At 37.1% G+C, this 17,670-nt stretch overlaps 1 protein-coding gene across 2 annotated transcripts in view; it reads right to left on the bottom strand.

Annotated features, from left to right (window-relative positions):
- The window catches only part of MRPS28 (mitochondrial ribosomal protein S28), a 110,583-nt gene that overhangs the window by 32,568 nt on the left and 60,345 nt on the right, over positions 1–17,670 (bottom strand). Inside the window, exon 3 of one of the 2 annotated variants that reach the window (XM_027576034.2) lies at positions 31–2,716. The exons of the other annotated variant lie outside the window; for it this stretch is intronic. Within the exon in view, the coding sequence (XP_027431835.1) occupies positions 2,593–2,716 (124 nt within the window). The 3' untranslated portion in view covers positions 31–2,592. Of the gene's footprint in view, positions 1–30; positions 2,717–17,670 lie in introns of those variants that run through there. 2 annotated transcript variants of the gene reach the window in all.

The following is a 17,670-nucleotide window of genomic DNA, read 5'->3' on the forward strand; positions in this document are numbered from 1 at the left end:
CTTAGAGTTCAAAGACGTGTTGATCAAAATGTTACAAAGTGACACAAAATTAAACACAAACAAAAACACATATAAAGCAATATGTATTCTTTATGGTTATGTATACACATAGCAAAAATATAAGAACCTGAAGTATATGCTACATATTCAAGATGGTAGTCGCCTCTGGAGAGAAAGGTAAATATAAATAGTACAGGGAAGCTGAACAAAGTAAAGATACCAGAGAAAACTAGCTGTTCATCAAAGATTTGTATGCTCTCTTCGTAAGCTGTTGCCAGGAGGCCAAGGATTTTATTTCCAAGCCCCCTTACATCTAGATGAGGTCCTGTGACTTTTCCTCACTAATGAAATATGAACAGAAATGAGGCATGTCACATGAAGACCAAGGACCTTAAACAGTGGGAGTGCCTTCCACAATCTCTCTTTACTTTTCCATCTGCTTATTACGCATGAGCACTATGACCTTGGGAACCATGTGCTGAAGGTGGTAGAGTCCTAAAATGGAAAGAGTCTGGCTCTTTATATCCCCACATGAAATGCCAGCTACCAACCAGGAATAGTTACATGGCAGTGATTATGTGAGTGAGAAATAGTGGTTAAGCCAGTAGAATTCTGGGATTTGTTTCAGTTTAGCTTCACCCAACTATATAAAAGGGGACTTCCATTTTTTTTAACCTACTGATATCTGTTTCTTTGATTAAAAGGAAGTCTGAAGTAAAATCACCACCACCACCACAACCACCACCATCACCAAAAGGTCAGAGTCTGTTAATTCTAGGTGGTGGACATTCAGGCAGCTGTTACACTACTTTCTGTAGTTCTGCAATTAAAAAGAAACTTTATTAAGAAAGATTCAAAAGAGTTGGCCATTCCTCTAATATTTTATAGGAACACTGTATTTTTATTGCAGTTTACATTTCCAGGGTGGCATACTCCTGTTAGTTACGTTCTCTGCTGTGGCTACCCCAGTTTCCCCCAGATTGTACATATCACTTTCATGTCAAGGATTCAACTCAATGCAAATGTGTAGCTCCAGAGCTTTCCTCCTTTACTTCCATGTTTATTTGAATAAGTGTAAAAACCACATTAATTGTTAAAATAATGAGTGACTTAACCATTTTTCCAAACAACATAGAAGAAACTATATGGTCTAAAAAGCTATGAGAGAATAAAAGAAAAAGCAAGTCCATGCATGTAATCCTGTGCAAACTAGAAGAAAAACAACTAACATTTAATATATGCCAAGTGCTATTGTCAATATTTTTAATATTAACTCATTAAGTCCTTAAAACAACTCCACAAGGTACATTACTGTAAAGCCCCATTTTACAATGAGAGTGAAAGACAGGAGATGAGAAATCTTCCTAAAACTACTAAACCTAATTTGTGTTAGGGACCAATCCAAAAGGGTCTAACAATTTCAAGACCAAATTTCACTTAAAGATTCTTAAGATGGAAATCTAAAAACCCTCCTTGACCCTAATTGTTCCATTTTAAACACCAATTCCATTGCTTACTATTTTCTAAATATTTCATGAACTCATTCTTTCCTTTACATCCCAATGTCACTGCTCAAAGCTAAATCATCCAAATATCACACCTTGACAATGGCAATAATCTGTTACCTCTCTTTTGGGCTCATCTCATTCTTCTTCCACCTGAAAATTACCAACTAGATCTGTTACTTAAGTAATCTGTATAAAATGCTTACCAGTGGGATTTAACCATATTCTATTACCTTACTTCTCAGGCTTGTTTTGAGACTTAGAGCTACTTAACACATATAACAGAGTGCTTGGCACATTGAAGAAACTCAAGAAATGTTGATGTGTTTGAAAAGCAAGAATTATCAACCCTACTTTATAGAGGAGCTAAGCAGTCCAGAGAAGTTAAATAATTGAACTGAAATAACTTGGTAAGTGGCAGAACCAGGTTTGAACCCAGGTCTGTCTAGCTCCAAAACATATGTATTTCCATTATAACTTCACTGCTTCCTAAATACTTTTTCCCAAATTAAAATTTCAAAAATAAATTTCACTGTAACTTGAGGAGGTAATGAAAATCATGCTGTTATATTTCTTTTCACATTTAGCAACAGAGAGAAGCTTTTTAATTATGAGAAGTGCCATTCTGGCCAATGTATTTAGAAAACAGAAATAAAAAGCATAAAAATTAGGAAGGGGGGGAGATATGTTTTGTTCACAGATGATGGTGGCCCTGGAAAATCCAAAATAATTAAAACAATAAGTAATACAAACTATAAATTTAGGAAGGCAATTAGATACAAAATTAACACAAAATCAAGCAGTCTTCAAAATACGCAAACAAAAATTAGAATAAGACACCACTGGCAAAATAACAACAAAAAGATAAAATACCTGGGAATAAACATAAAACACGTACAAGAGCTCCATGAAAACCAACAAGCAGACTCTGGAATGAACTTGTTTTTAAAAAAAAATTATTTTTGGATTGCTAGCATTTTGTTAAGGGTTTTTGCATCCAAGTTCATGAGCGATATTAGCCTGTAGTTCTCTTTTTTGGTGACACTTTTGTCTGATTTTGGTAGCCGATACTTATTTTCTCGTATCATTACGAGCTGGTAGAGAGTGGGAAATCAGACAGGACAGGATAAGCTTGCTTGTGCTTGACAATCCGCAGCAGAGTAAAAAAATTACATCGACGAATCAGTACAAAGTAGTAGTTTGGTTGAACTCTGGAAGCAAAAACAAAGCCCTAAATTTTAATACAGATCCTGTCACCACAATTATATTTTATGAAATATTATCCTTGAATTCTACCTTCTCAGGTATCTCTTAAGATCAGATATTATATAGTATAATAATATGTATATTATAGTTGTTGGCGTAATATATTTACATAAGGGCTAGTTCACCATAATTGTTGTTCTCCTCAAATGACAAAACAATCATTTTTTATGGCCCTCATTTTGTTGACGGGAAAATGATTTGTCAACAAACACCAAGTCTCTGGGATGGGAGGGAGGCTGACTTAATGGAATCACCAACTAAAAATAAAATACTGGATATGATCATAAAATTTGATTCGCATTTCCTTATTTCATCTTCTTGATCTCATTCTTCTACCCCAAGGGTACAACTATAAAAGTTTTCATACTTATACATTCTTTCAAACAATACTTTTATATTATCAATAAACATTTGCTTACTTAATTTTTTGGTGGTGATCTTTATTTTTAAGTAGCTTGAATTAAACAAAGTCCCTGGTCTTCAACGTATTTCTCTAGCAGCCTTTCTCAACTGGGGTTCACCAGAGAATTAAGCCCTACAGAAAATAACTTCAATGACTTTCTTCTCAATTCTCCCAAGGATGATAAGAATAAGAAGTTAATTCATTATATAAAATGTGTTAGGACATTAGGGCATAATTCTCTAGCAAAACCTTTACTGAAAAAAGTTACCTGATAATTCTTTCAAAATGACCTAGGTAATATAGTAATAAGATTTATCTGTAAACTGTAATATATGTAACAATTATTAAATGTCTTAGATATATGAGTGAAAATAAGAATAATTTCACAAAAATCTAAAAGCATCTTTACTAATATAGTTAGAATAAATGTCTTGTGCTATCTGAAGTAAAATTTTGAGTGTAGGGTCTTTTCCTTATCAGACTAAATGACAAGTGTTAACCAATGTTCAATAAATAAATCTTTGCCGCTAACCATCCTGGGGTAGGGCGCCTGGGTGGCTCAGTTGGTTAAGCGACTGCCTTTGGCTCAGGTCATGATCCTGGAGTCCCTGGATCGAGTCCCGCATCGGGCTCCCTGCTCAGTGGGGAGTCTGCTTCTCCCTCTGACCCTCTTCCCTCTCGTGCCCCTATCTCTCATTCTCTCTCTCTCAAATAAATAAATAAAATCTTAAAAAAAAAAAAAAAAACATCCTGGAGTATCCAATGTGAATTCAGACATCTGCCCTTGTGAGTTGTACTTTGGGGCTAATATTCCAAACCACTACATTTTCTCTGGTCATGGCATCTTACAGCAGACACTGTTGATTCCCAACTTACACCTACTCTTCTCTCTCACTTCCATTTCTTCCTTTCTGACAAAGCCCCATTTTGTTCAGGAAGCCACCCTGGTATTTGTCAGGGTGGCTGGCTATAGTCCCAATCCCAAGGAGATCTTAGCACTGGTTTAGTAAGAGTATGACCAGTGCAGTCACTCAGGGCCTCATATACCAAAAGGCCCTGTGCTTGGGGTTTAATGCTCTGTGGTCGCTGACCTGAAATTCTTAAGAACTTTATCTTTGCATTTGTGTTTTATAAGTGAAATATGATGGAACAATGGTGCATGGACTGGAGCCCTGGCTTACATGTGGTCCTCAGCTACCTTCTTCCATCCCAAGACGGGTGGGGAAAGCCCATGTTTCACTGTCACCCACGGTCCATAATGGGGGCCTGAGCACATGCGTAGATTGGACACCTACTCTTAAGAATCTCGGTGCAAGGAAAGTAGGTGGTCATTCCTACCTCACGCTGATGGTGCCATGTCCCATGGGTTAACTGGCTAGCACCTCCCATCCATGCACAATAGAGGTATCTCTGTGCATCCTGGCAGGCAGGCAGCAATCCCTCGTGGTTGCTCTCCATTGTGGACTGGGGTGGTGGGCTCAAGGGAAAAGTAGATTAATTTCCCTACCCCCTGGCTTGGGCACCACATTTTCAGTTTGCACTGAACCCTGTTAATTTTGCAGTGAGCCTTAGAAGATAGTGTCTGAATCAGTCATGGTGGTCTCTCCCCCAGTCCATGACTGTTTTATACCTAGGCATGTGATGAAATTTGGCCATAATATATGAAAAAATATCTGCAGGGGAAGTTCTAGGAAAGTTTTCTTACTCTTAAAGAAGACACAAGAAAGACAGGCCTGCTTTTCTGCATCTGTAAGTTGTCAATTCTGGATGTGATACCTGACATCCACTGCTACTTTGTAACCATAAGAGATCAAGCCTGAGTATAACCTCTCTGTGTAGGACAGCCTGGTTAGACTAGAGTTACAAAGAGGAGGACCTAGGGCTCTTTTCACAACTAAATTACTGCCCCACCTCTGGATTCTTTGTTATGTTGGTTAATAAATTCCCTTATTGTTTAAGATAGTTAAAGTGAGGTTTTCTGTTAATTGCAGCTGAAAGCATTCTAAATGCTGAAAACACCTTGATACATATGATAATATACTTTTAATAGTAATACAGATTTCAAAAGAACCTAGCTTACCAACTTTGGAAAATAACTGTCCATCCCTTTGACATGTTCCCAGCCTCCCTTTCCCCAAGTGAATTTTATATATTACATAGCCCATACTTTAAAATCAAACCATTTAAAAATACCCACTTTCAAAACGTGTTAAGATTATTTTCAGCAGTTTCTAAGATCACAGATAAAATTTTATTCATTCAAATTGGGATATATTATCATGATGGACTTAACATGGAATATTAGAAAGAAAACTACATTTCTAGTAAGCCTACTTTCTTTCTCTTCCTACCCAGCCTTCTAATATCCAGCTCATCATCAATGAGCTACATACCATATAAATGGAGAATAGGAACAAACATATTTCCATTGGAAATAGAAATGTCACCACACTCTACTTGGCAAGAGAATGACATTTAATAGTTTTCATGTAGAGGTAAAAATGTTTTTCCTATGGAATATTCTGGTGTCAAGATTCAAAGGGGCTGGGGAGCACCTGGATGGCTCAGTTGGTTGAGTGCCTGACTCTTGATTTCCGCTCAGGTCAGAATCTCTGGTTGTGAGATCCAGCCCCGCGTTGGGTTCTGCACTCCACAAGGAGTGTTTGAGATTCTCTCTCTCCCCCTCCCTCGCACAACTACGTTCTCCATCTCTCTCTCACAAAATAAATAAATAAAACCTTAAAAAATACAATAAAAAAGATCCAAATAGGCTGGAACCTCATCACCACATGGCAAAATAACCATCACAGAAAGTGCACCAACAAAGACATCCCAGTTCTCACTAGTGGATTTCTTCCTACCTTCTCCATGGGGAGTTTCTCTGCTATAAGAACCAGCTGTTCAATACAAGGATTGGGCCTCTCTTGAGAGCTGACTAGTTCTGGAAGACAAATTATCTATTCCCAGATAGTAATAAAGAGAAGACTGAATAGTAACAGTTACAATTAGATAAAATTGATAAATTTGTTAGGTAAAGCACACAGGAGCAAGCCAGGGACAAAAATTTCATCGGATTTGGGAGGGGGCATTATAATCTCTTGCAAAAAAACAAAACCAGTTAAAACACATGATTACAGCTTTCTAGGAGATAACTTTTGGTAGTGAGAAAATTATTAAACATTCTTCAGAAGCCACGGAGCTGAAGTCAGTGCACTAACAGAGCAGCTGTTGGTGCAAAGGGGGTTCCTGTTGTAAGCCTGTTCTGACCTCAGATTCAAGCCTGAGAACCTGTCAGAAAGGTGCTCTCACAGTAGAAGACAACAAACAGCAGCTGCTTGCACTCGCAGGCTGCAGCCATTTCCCTCCCTTGTAAAAAACACAATGTCCCTCTGGTTGTGGATTCATGATACAAGGCGTTTGCGCAGTCCTCGCTGCTGCAGAGGACAGTGAGTTTTCAATTCTATTAGTACACTGCTCCCAAGGGCAGGGTGTCTACCAGACTCTCTTCAGGATTTGGAGCTGCATCTGTCTGTACAGATGCATACAGTTCTAGCCATAGAGTAGTTAGAGGTAAGAGAGCTATTCTTTCCCAGGTTAGATCTCACTTACAAACTGAAACAAAAATGACTTTTAAAATTCCTTTCAGGACAACTGAGGAAAGAAATGAAATAAAAAAGGTTGACGGAGAGGTCAATCATATACTATAGAGAGCCAGACAGACTGATACATATAAAGAGACAGATATCATCAATTTAGAGAAGCATGACAGAGACATGCTGATACGTCCTTTTCATTTTGTGATGGTCATTTGTGTAACAGTGCTATATGTTGAGTATATTCTCCCCAGTGGCAACATTTCCAATGGTTTCTCTCTGATCCATCCCTTTTATACCTGCCAGTTGAAGGTGAGAAAGTCATGATGAAGAATAATGGAATTAACATGCTTGTGAATTCTTCTTGATACGACTACACAAACCTTTTACAATGCCTGACCCAGAATGGCCGCTCCATGGGTGGTTTCACTGCTACCCGCGCCCCCCGCCCAAAGTCGTCATTTCTCTTGTCTTGTAGGCAATAATGCTATTAAAAATACCTGTGGAGGGGCGCCTGGGTGGCTCAGTTGTTAAGCGTCTGCCTTCAGCTCAGGCCATGATCCCAGGGTCCTGGGATGGAGCCCCACATCGGGCTCCCTGCTCAGCGCGAAGCCTGCTTCTCCCTCTCCCACTCCCCCTGCTTATGTCCCTCTCTTGCTGTCTCTGTCAAATAAATAAATAAAATTCTTTAAAAAAAATAAAATAAAAAATAAAAAATAAAAATAAAAATAAAAATACCTGTGGCTTTACTTCTTCTACACTGATTGGTGTTACATATAGTAGATGGTTAGTTTTATGTGTCAATCTGGCCAGGCTCTAGGACCCAGTTATTTAATCAAACACTAATCTAGGTGTTGCTGTGAAAGTATTGCGTAGAGGTTGGGTTAGCCGCCAGTTTATAATTACCCTCAAAAATGTGAGTGGGCCTCATCTAATCAGCTGAAGATCTTAAGAGCAAACCCTGAGGTTTTCTGAAGAAGAAATTCTGCCTCAAGATCAAGATAAAGTAAGCTAGAGAAAAAAAGGTAATTAAGAAAATCATAAGGAAAAGACATATATGATGTCTTTTGCAGCATCAACTCCTGCATCAGTTTTCAGCCTGCTGACCTGCTCTGCATATTATAGACATGCCAGTCTCCACAATTGTGTGGGCCAATTCCTTAAAATAAATCATCTATAGCTATATCTGTATCTCCAATTGGTTCTTTTTCTCTGAGGAAGCCTGACTCATAGAGATGGTAACACCAACTTCTATTTTGTGAGTGGACAACCTAAATTTCCAATCTATGATGGGTATCCTGTCAGGGCTGGGATACTGATTCCAGGTGCTGTAAGAGACTCAGGGGCATACAGGCTCTGGTCTCATGGGGACTAAGTTCACTATCCTAAGGTTTGATGAAGGTTGGAACCTTTCATGCCTGACCGGCAGCTTTACTTACTGTGCCATCTCAGCTGGATTCCCCCTGGCTGGAAAACTGCAGAGAAGAAGGGCCTTTCCTTTCCCTTTTCCTCCATATCCTTTGCTATATCTGATTCTAATTAAAGCTAAAAAGTATATATCATATACATATGATAGGTACATATACATATATAAATATTATATATCATATATAAAAATATAGATCATATTTAAATAATAAAAATGTTATATATAATTATATATAAATATATAAAAATAATATATAAATAATATATATCATATATATTTTTAATTTTAACTATATATTAAATATACATAGTTATATATAATATACACTTGACCCCTTGAACAATACCAGTTTAAATTGTGTGGGTCCACTTATACGTGGATTATTTTGATAAATACAGTATAGTATTGTATATGTCTTTTCTCTTCCTTACGATTTTCTTAGTTTTTCTCTAGCTTACTTTATTGTAATAATACAGTATATAATACATGTAACATGCAAAATATGTGTTAATTGACTGTTTATGTTACAGCAAGGCTTCCAGTCAACAATAGATTAGTAAAGTTTTTGGGGAGTCAAAAGCTACACACAGATTTTTAGCCGCATAGGGGTTGGTGCCCCTACCCCTGGGCTGTTTCAAGAGTCAACTGTATATATTTTTTATACTTTAATTTTTTAAAAATACACACACACAAAGTGTGGTACTTTTCTTTCTTGAAAATACAACAGGAAGATATATGCAGCAAAACCTTGATTATATCAAAAACTTAAAGGATGGGGCCCCATTTAACTGAATTTCCTGGGTTACTAGAAAGGTCTACTTTCTTTGTTGGGCATATTTAAAAATAGAAGAGGAGGAGGGAAAAGCAAATAGTAAAATGATTTAAACAGAAATATATGAGTAATTACATGAAATGTAAAAGGTACAATTAAAAGTCAGAGATTGGCAGACTGGATAAACAAAGCCCAAGGAAATGCCGCTAAAAGAATAACACTTTAAATAAATATAAGACACAGAAAGGTTGAAAGTAAAAGCATGGGAAATGATATACCACATGAATGTTGACTAAAATAAAGCTGGTGTAGCATAATGATAAAAGACAAAATAGACTGCAAGGTATGAAGCATGCGTAGAGATTAAAAAAATATTTCATAATGACAAGTAGACCAATTCTACCAGTAAAAATGTTCTAAATTTTTAGGCACCTAATAATATACCCTCAAACTATGTAAATCAATGACACAAATAGAAAGAGAAATGGGCAAATATACAAAAACAGTAGCTATTTTATCAGTACCTAACATACCAAGCAACTTAAAATTAAGTAAGATTTTTTTTAAGGATTTGAAGATCTAACCTCAATAAACAGTATTTTACCAATTGACATATGCAAGCCACTGTGCCCAACGAGTTAAGAATACACATCTATTTTTCAAAAGTACATGAGACATTTTCCAAAGCTGACCACATGCTAGGCTACAAAGTAAATTTCAATCAATACAACTATAATATTTAATATACTAGGGTAATGGTGCAAGGACATATAAACAGACCAATAGTACAGAATAGAGAATCCAGAAACAGACCCACTCACCTACAGCATTTAATTTCTGAAAAAGGCAACATGCACAGAACTAGAGAAAGGAAAGTGTTTTAAAAATGTTCTGGGGGGGCGCCTGGGTGGCTCAGCTGTTAAGCGTCTGCCTTCGGCTCAGGTCATGATCCCAGGGTCAACAGCGTCTGCCTTTGGCTCAGGTCATGATCCCAGGGTCCTGGGATCGAGCCCCACATCGGGCTCCCTGCTCCGCGGGAAGCCTGCTTCTCCCTCTCCCACTCCCCCTGCTTGTGTTCCCTCTCTCGCTGTGTCTCTCTCTGTCAAATAAATAAATAAAATCCTAAAAAAAAAAAATGATTCTGGGGTGGGGTGCCTGGGTGGCTCAGTCGTTAAGCGCCTGCCTTCAGCTCGGGTCATGATTCCCCGATCCTGGGATCGAGCCCCGCATCGGGCTCCCTGCTCAGCGGGAAGCCTGCTTCTCCCTCTCCCACTCCCCCTGCTTGTGTTCCCTCTCTTGCTGTGTCTCTCTCTTGTCAAATAAATACATTTTAAAAAAAAAAACTTAAAAAAAATGGTTCTGGGTAACTGGGTAATCATATAAAAAAATAAAATTTGACTTCTACCTCACACCATACTAAAATCAATCCCAGGTGGATTTTAGAGCTATATGTAAATGGTTAAACAAGGAAACTTCTAGACTATATAATAGGATCTTCTCTTTCAGAGTAAGGAAGGATTCTTAAACTGAAAACAAAGATTACTACATACAGAAGATGAATACATTGGGCGCCTGGGTGGCTCAGTCACTGAGCGTCTGTCTTCAGCTCAGGTCATGATCCCAGGGTCCTGGGATCGAGTCCCACATCGGGCTCCCCGCTCCGCGGGAGGCCTGCTTCTCCCTCTCCCACTCCCCCTGCTTGTGTTCCTGTTCTCGCTGTCTCTCTCTCTGTCAAATAAATAAATAAAATCTTAAAAAAAAAAAAAAAAGAAGATGAATACATTGAACTACTACCTCTATTTACCAAGATGCTGTTAAAAGAGTGAACAGGAGAGCCACAGATATTTTCAACCTATATAACCAACAAAGCGCTGATATCCAGAATATACAAAGAAATCCTACAAATTATTTTTTCAAAATGACAGAAAATCCTATAGGAAAATAGGCAAGTGACTTAAGTGTCACACACATATACACAAAAAGAATTTCAAAATGGCCAATAAATATATGGAAAGTTCTCAACCTCGAGGAAATACAAATTAAAACTAAAATGAAAAAACACTACCATCCACCAGAGTGGATAAAATTTTAAAGACTGGTAACAACTATGTGAAGTAACTGGGACTCACATTCATTCCTGGTAGGAGTATAATTGTTATAGCCTTTTTAAAAAAACCATTTGGCATTATCCTCTAAAGTTGAATATATACATACCCTATGATGCAGCAATTTTACTCCTATGTGTGTGTGCACAGATACACTGAAGACCATGTACAACTTTAACAGCAATAATAATCAAAATAAGAAATAACCCAAATGTTCATCAATAAGTTATGGTATATTCATACACTAGTATATTATCCAGTAACAAAAATGAATATACTACTGTCATGCACAGCGACACGGCTCATCTCAACAGGCTAGCAAAATAATCTAGATATAAAATATACCTACTATATGATTCCACTTAAATAAAGTTAAAAACTATGTATGGTGATTAACATAACAATAAAAAAATTTAAAAAAATAAAGTTAAAAACTAGCCAAATTAATCTATGTTATTAGATGTCAGGATAAGAAAGATTTTTGCAAAGGAGAAAAGAGGTAGTGACTGGGAGAGGGGCACATGCAAGTCATGTGAGTAATTTCCTATTTTTTTAAACGGGTGGTGGTAACATATGTGTGTTCACTATGGGATAATTTGTTAAGCTAGATACTTAGGATTGGTACACTTTTCTGTATATATGATATTCTTTAATTAAAATGTTCAAGAAAAGAAAAAAAGAAGAAGAAGAAGAAGTGCCAACCAAAATTAATAACTACTCTGAACAAGCAATTTATCAATGAAAAACCAGCAAGCAGCTCTCACTCCAGGTTCCTTACATGGTGATAATAGTCAGTCGCTGGACCTAAAGTCATTTCAAAGGCTTCCTCTGACACAGGCATGGCAGGTGATACTGGATATTAGCTGGGCCCTCAGCTGGAGCTGTCACCCACCTCTGTTCGGCCTCTCCACGTGGTCTGGGATTCCTCACAGCATGGTGGCTAAATCACAAAAGACAAAAAGCGAGGCGAAGGCTGCACTGCCTTATGACCTGGCCTCAGAAATCATGTCACTTCCTTAGTCACCTCCACTGCATTCTGTTTCTGAAGAGTAAAGCAAGCCTATATTCAAAAGGAAGGAAATTAGACTCCACCTGTAGATGGGAGGATCATCAGAGAATTTGTGGACATGTTTTAAAATCACCACAGTCTGACGCCACTCACAAATTATTCACATTCCTCTCAGAAGCAGAATGCACTCATTCCCTCTTCCAAGATCTTCACAAAGTCTCATTTATAATGATGGCACCAGACTATGGTTCAAGGTCCAAGACCTTATCATCTAAATCAAGTCCAGGTGCAGATGAGGCTTCCTGAGTATAGTTCCATGGGAATAGATCCTTTATTACTATTCCTCTTGATATGAAGATCTATAAACTAAAAAACCGTATGCCTGCATACATAAACGCCCAACATGCAATGGTGGGACAGGCATAGGATAACTGCCAAATACACTCTGTTCTACAAAGGGGGAACCAGGAGGCACATAGCAGATTCTAGTCCACAACAACTCTGAAATCCAGCCAATGTTGCCAGTTGCTTGCTTAGGACTTGGTCTTACTGTCTGGGAATGAATGACTCTCTAGGGCTTTCCTCTGCTTTCCTCTGCCCTAGGAGTTCTTGGTTTCATCCTATGAATGATGCTTCCTTGTTCAAAAAGTGTAGCCTGCATTTACAGCTGAGCAGTTCTCTCGGCATGCTTCCTCTCTTTAGAAATTCAGGGATCCAAATACATCTTCATTTTAGACTATTTCTGTACCTTTTAGTCAAAACTGACAGTGCCTTCTTCAGTACAATTCTCTTAAAAACTCCGTGAGTTTTCTATGAGTCATTTTAGGGGCTCACTCCATTATACCAAAGTTAACACCCACAAATCTTGTTGAGATTAGCCCTTCTCTACCTTTACAACTGCTATGGAAAAATGTCCTTGAAAATATTAGAAGCTCTATTTAATCTCTAATGAAAGACAATCTATGAGGCACACCCTTAAGATTTTTAAGATGGCCCTTTTGAAAAAGTCTGTAAGACACCACCTTAAATCATTTTGAGGTCTTGACAAAGGGTTTTACAGTGACATCTTTAACTTCATCTTTAGACCATGTTTTCCTGAGAGCACCCTTGGATTTCATCTTTGCCCATAGCCATTTCTTAATTTTAGAATCATCTACCATCCAGAGAGGCTTGGAATGAGAAAATAAATTTATATTTGAACCCAGGAAGTCCTAGCTGATTCATATTTAACATCTTGTTTTTTTAGTTCATCTCTTTTCTCTCCTCATTTTATTACAGATAGGGTAGAAGAAGAAGCCAGGTGGCACTTGTCACCTCTGCCTGGAAATCTCCTTAGCAAGATCATCTGATTCAGTAGGTATATTTTCTACTTTCCATATTATTGCAGGTAATTATGTTGCTAAGCTTTCCTCTTATGTATAACAAATTCCTCCTTCCCTTCAACTTCCAATTAACATTTAAGCCTTCCTGATGCCCTTTGGGCTTCTGCTAACATACCAAGGTCCTTATAGCTTCTGTCCACTGCCTGGTTCCAAAGCCAAAGCCATATTTCTAGGTTACTTTTATAGCGGCATTCCACTTCCAGGTACTCAAATCTGTGCCAGTTCTATTGCTATATAAAAAACCACTCTAAAACTTAGTGGCTTAGAATAAAAACAATCATACAGTTTATAAACCTATGATTCCAATCAAATTTCAAAACAAATGTTTTGGTTGAAATATTTGTTTTATGTGTAAAGCTGACATTCCATAAATAAGGATGACAATTTTTTAGTACTTCTTAGTTATCACTGGACAGTATTAAAAATATATTTCTGAAAATTAAGAGTAGCTAACATTTACTGAGTGCTGCTAAGCCTTTCAGCCTCCAGTTTTCCAAAAGCAAGCAACATAGGGTCAATGCTGCTGGAATGGGACTCAAGAGTTCTACATTTCAGTCCTGGTTTTACCTCATATTATCTGACTTTTGACAAAATTTAGTTTCGTCATTTAAAAAATAAAATGCTGTACTGAATAATTCCTAATTTCTGTGCTTACATTTGGTACTTATAAATTCATTAGATTAAATAATAATTAAACAGTTCTCACAGCTGTTCCATAATGAATTTAGCAAAGCCTGTAAGGCCCTTGGTAATGGGGCCTGTGCTTGCCTTCCTGGGCAGCTCCCCTCCTGCCACAGCTCCTGTCACATGAATCCTGAGCTCAGAGGTGACCTGGGCTACCTGCAATTCTTGAACGGTCTGGGCTTGTTTTGTTTGTTTTCATCTGGCCCCTATGTCTTGGCATAATCTATTCATCTCTCTACCTAGAGGATCTTTTCTCTCTGGCACATTCTCTTTTCCCTTCAACTTAGACCAAAGTCCTCAAAGAATCTCAAAAAAACACCTTAAGGTAGAGCACAGCACTTTCTTTCCCCAACCCCCAAATGCTAGTCAGCTATAAAAAGAAGAGCCATACCTTTACAACATCAAGTATGATACTGCCACACTTTGTGGCATGCTTTTGCTTTTGTCTGTCCCCTCTATTAATGATGAGACACTAGAGGGCAGGAACTATACTCTGGTCATCTCTGTACCTTCAATATCTAGAATAGTATCTGACATAGACTAGAAAACCAACAAATATTTGCTAAATAAATACATTTTAACTCTCTTAAAAATGTAGCCCAAGAAGCCACAAAGGCTATTAAACAGTCAACTTTCAGGACTATACAGATTAATGCTGTTATATTGTGGGTACTATTATAAGAGATTAAAATCAAGCTAGGTTAATGGTTTAGTTCACATATTTAACATATTTACTACTCTCAAGTAGGGTACACTTTGGGAGAGGTTATACATTTTGCGGATATTTTTAGAACAGCATTCTACTTTCAGGCACTAAAATCTATGCCAGTCACCTGTATAAGAAACCACTCCAAAACTTGGCGGCTTAAAACAAAAACAAGCATATAGTTTACAAATCTATGATTCTAATCAAATTTCAAAACAAAAGTTTATAAGCATAGAATATTAATAATTTTTAAAAAATTATTAATTGAAAGTTCTTCCCATTACAACTTTTTAAAACTCTTGAGATATAATTCACATATCATGAAATTTACCCATTTAAAACATATAATTCAGTGATTTAGTATATTCACAGAGTTATAACATTATTACCACAATCTAATTTTAGAACATTTTCATCATCCCAAAGAGAAGCCCTGTACCCATAACAGTCTCTCCCCATTTCCCTCTTTGCTGGCCCCCTAGCAATGACAAATCTATTTTCAGTCTCTATAATTTGCCTATTCTGGACATTTCATAAAAATGAAATCATATAATATACAGTCTTGAAGACTGGCTTCTTTCATTTAGCATAATGTTTTCAGGGTTCAGTCATGTTGTATTACAACTTCTTTATCTTTTGCAATGTTTTCAAAAGTAAGAGCTAGAAGAGAAACAGGTTATCTTCATTTTTGAAAATCTCCCCCAGTTAGCATAATATGAAAAGAGATCCCTGAGTGAAGGAGAAAATCTTGAGATTTAGAGGAACTCAAGAACTGTTTTAAAAATAATTTTTAAAAACTTCCACTTTTGGGGTGACTTGCTGGCTGGCTCAGTTGGTAGAATGTGCAACTCTTGATCTCAGGGGTGTGAGTTTGAGGAGCCCCATGTTGGGTGCAGAGATTACTTAAAAATAAAATCTTAGAAAAAAAAAAAAAAACTCGATCACTTTCTTGACAAATGCAAAAATAAAGACCTAAATGTAAGACCTGAAACCATAAAATTTCTAAACAAAAACATAAGCAGTAAACTCATGGATGTCAGCCTCAGCAATATTTTTCTGGATATGTCTCCCCAGGCAAGGGAAACAAAAACAAAAATAAATAATTGGAACTACTGTAAACTAAAAGGCTTTTGCACAGCAAAGGAAACCATCAACAAAACAAAAAGGCAACCTAATGAAGGGAAAAGATATTTGCAAATGATCTATCTGATAAGGGGTTAATATCCAAAATATATAAAGAACTCAAACAACTCAACACCAAAAAACATGTAATTTGATTAAAACTGGGCAGAGGACCTGAATAAACATTTCTCCAAAGAAGACATACAGAAGACATGTGTACAACAGACACATGAAAAGATGTTCAACATCAATAATCATGGGGGAAATGCAAATCAAAACCACAAAGAGACACTACCTCACACCAGTCAGAGTGGCTAGTACCAAAGACAGTAAGTAACAAGTGTTGACAAGGATGAGGAGAAAAGGAAACCCTTATTTTGTTGTTAAGTTACCAGCTTTACTGTTGGTAAAAATGTAAATTGGTACAGCTACTATGGAAAACAGCATGGAGGTTCCTTAAAAACTAAAAATAGAAGTACCATACAATCCAGTAATTCCACTTCTAGGTGTTTACCTGAAAACAACAGAAACACTAATTTAAAAAGATATATATGCCCCTATGTTTACTGCAGTATTATTTACAATAGCCAAGATACGGAAGCCACCTAAGGGTCCAGTGATAGATGAATGGATAAAGAAGATGTGGTATAAATACACAATGGAATATTAGTCAGCAACAAAAAAGAATGAGATCTTGCCATTTGTAACAATATGGATAAACCTAGAGGGTATTATGCTAAACGAAGTAAGTCAGACAAAGAAAGGCAAATATCAAATGATTTCACTTACATGTGGAATCTAAAAAGTAAAACTAACAATAACAAAATAGAAACAGACTCATAAATACAGAGAACAAACGTAGTTGCTGTGAGAGGCGGTAAGGGAGATATGTGAAATAGGTGAAGGAGATTAAGAGGTACAAACTCCTAGTTACAAAATAAATAAGTCTTAGAAATAAAAAGTACAGGATGGAGAATGTAGTCAACACCATAAAAACTTTGTATGGTGACAGATGGTGACTACACTTACCACGATGAGCATTTTGTAATGTACATGACTGTCAAATCCTGTTGTACATCTGACACTAATGCAATATTATATGTTAACAATACTTCAATAAAAATCAAAATTGTTTAATAAAAATAATTTGTATTGCTAACTAATTTTACTTGTTACACCAAACAGTTTTTAAAAGACATTTACTGAGAGTCACTAATTGATTCAGTTGAGTTTTTCTTGAATGAGAAAAGGGAGGCTGGAGACTTTGCTGATGAGCATATATCAACACAAACTGATTTAGAGAATGACAGGTGCCCTGTTATTCTATCTACTCTGTCCACACAGCTAACATAATAACAAATGCCATGTGTGCTCTACACCACAGACACTGGATTCTGTTAGTATATGGAATCAGGTGAATTCTTCTTAGATCTTATAAGAAATGTTACATTTAACCCCCAAGGGCCTACCAAAACTAGTTTGGATTTGCTCAGCTCACTTGACTCAAGCAAATTACACAACGAAGTTAATAAGGGTTCACTCTGAGTCTTAATACCAACACTGCCTTCAGCATAAACATGGGGTTACAATCTAGTTTTGGAGACTTACGTGAGTTAAATAAATAATACAAGGCTGTCTACAAATGAGTACCAAAATAAATGCATGGTATGAACAACAGCAGTATGCACCTTAGC

The sequence above is a fragment of the Zalophus californianus genome, chromosome 4 (assembly GCF_009762305.2).
Source record: "Zalophus californianus isolate mZalCal1 chromosome 4, mZalCal1.pri.v2, whole genome shotgun sequence".
In the NCBI taxonomy this organism is placed as follows: domain Eukaryota; kingdom Metazoa; phylum Chordata; class Mammalia; order Carnivora; family Otariidae; genus Zalophus; species Zalophus californianus.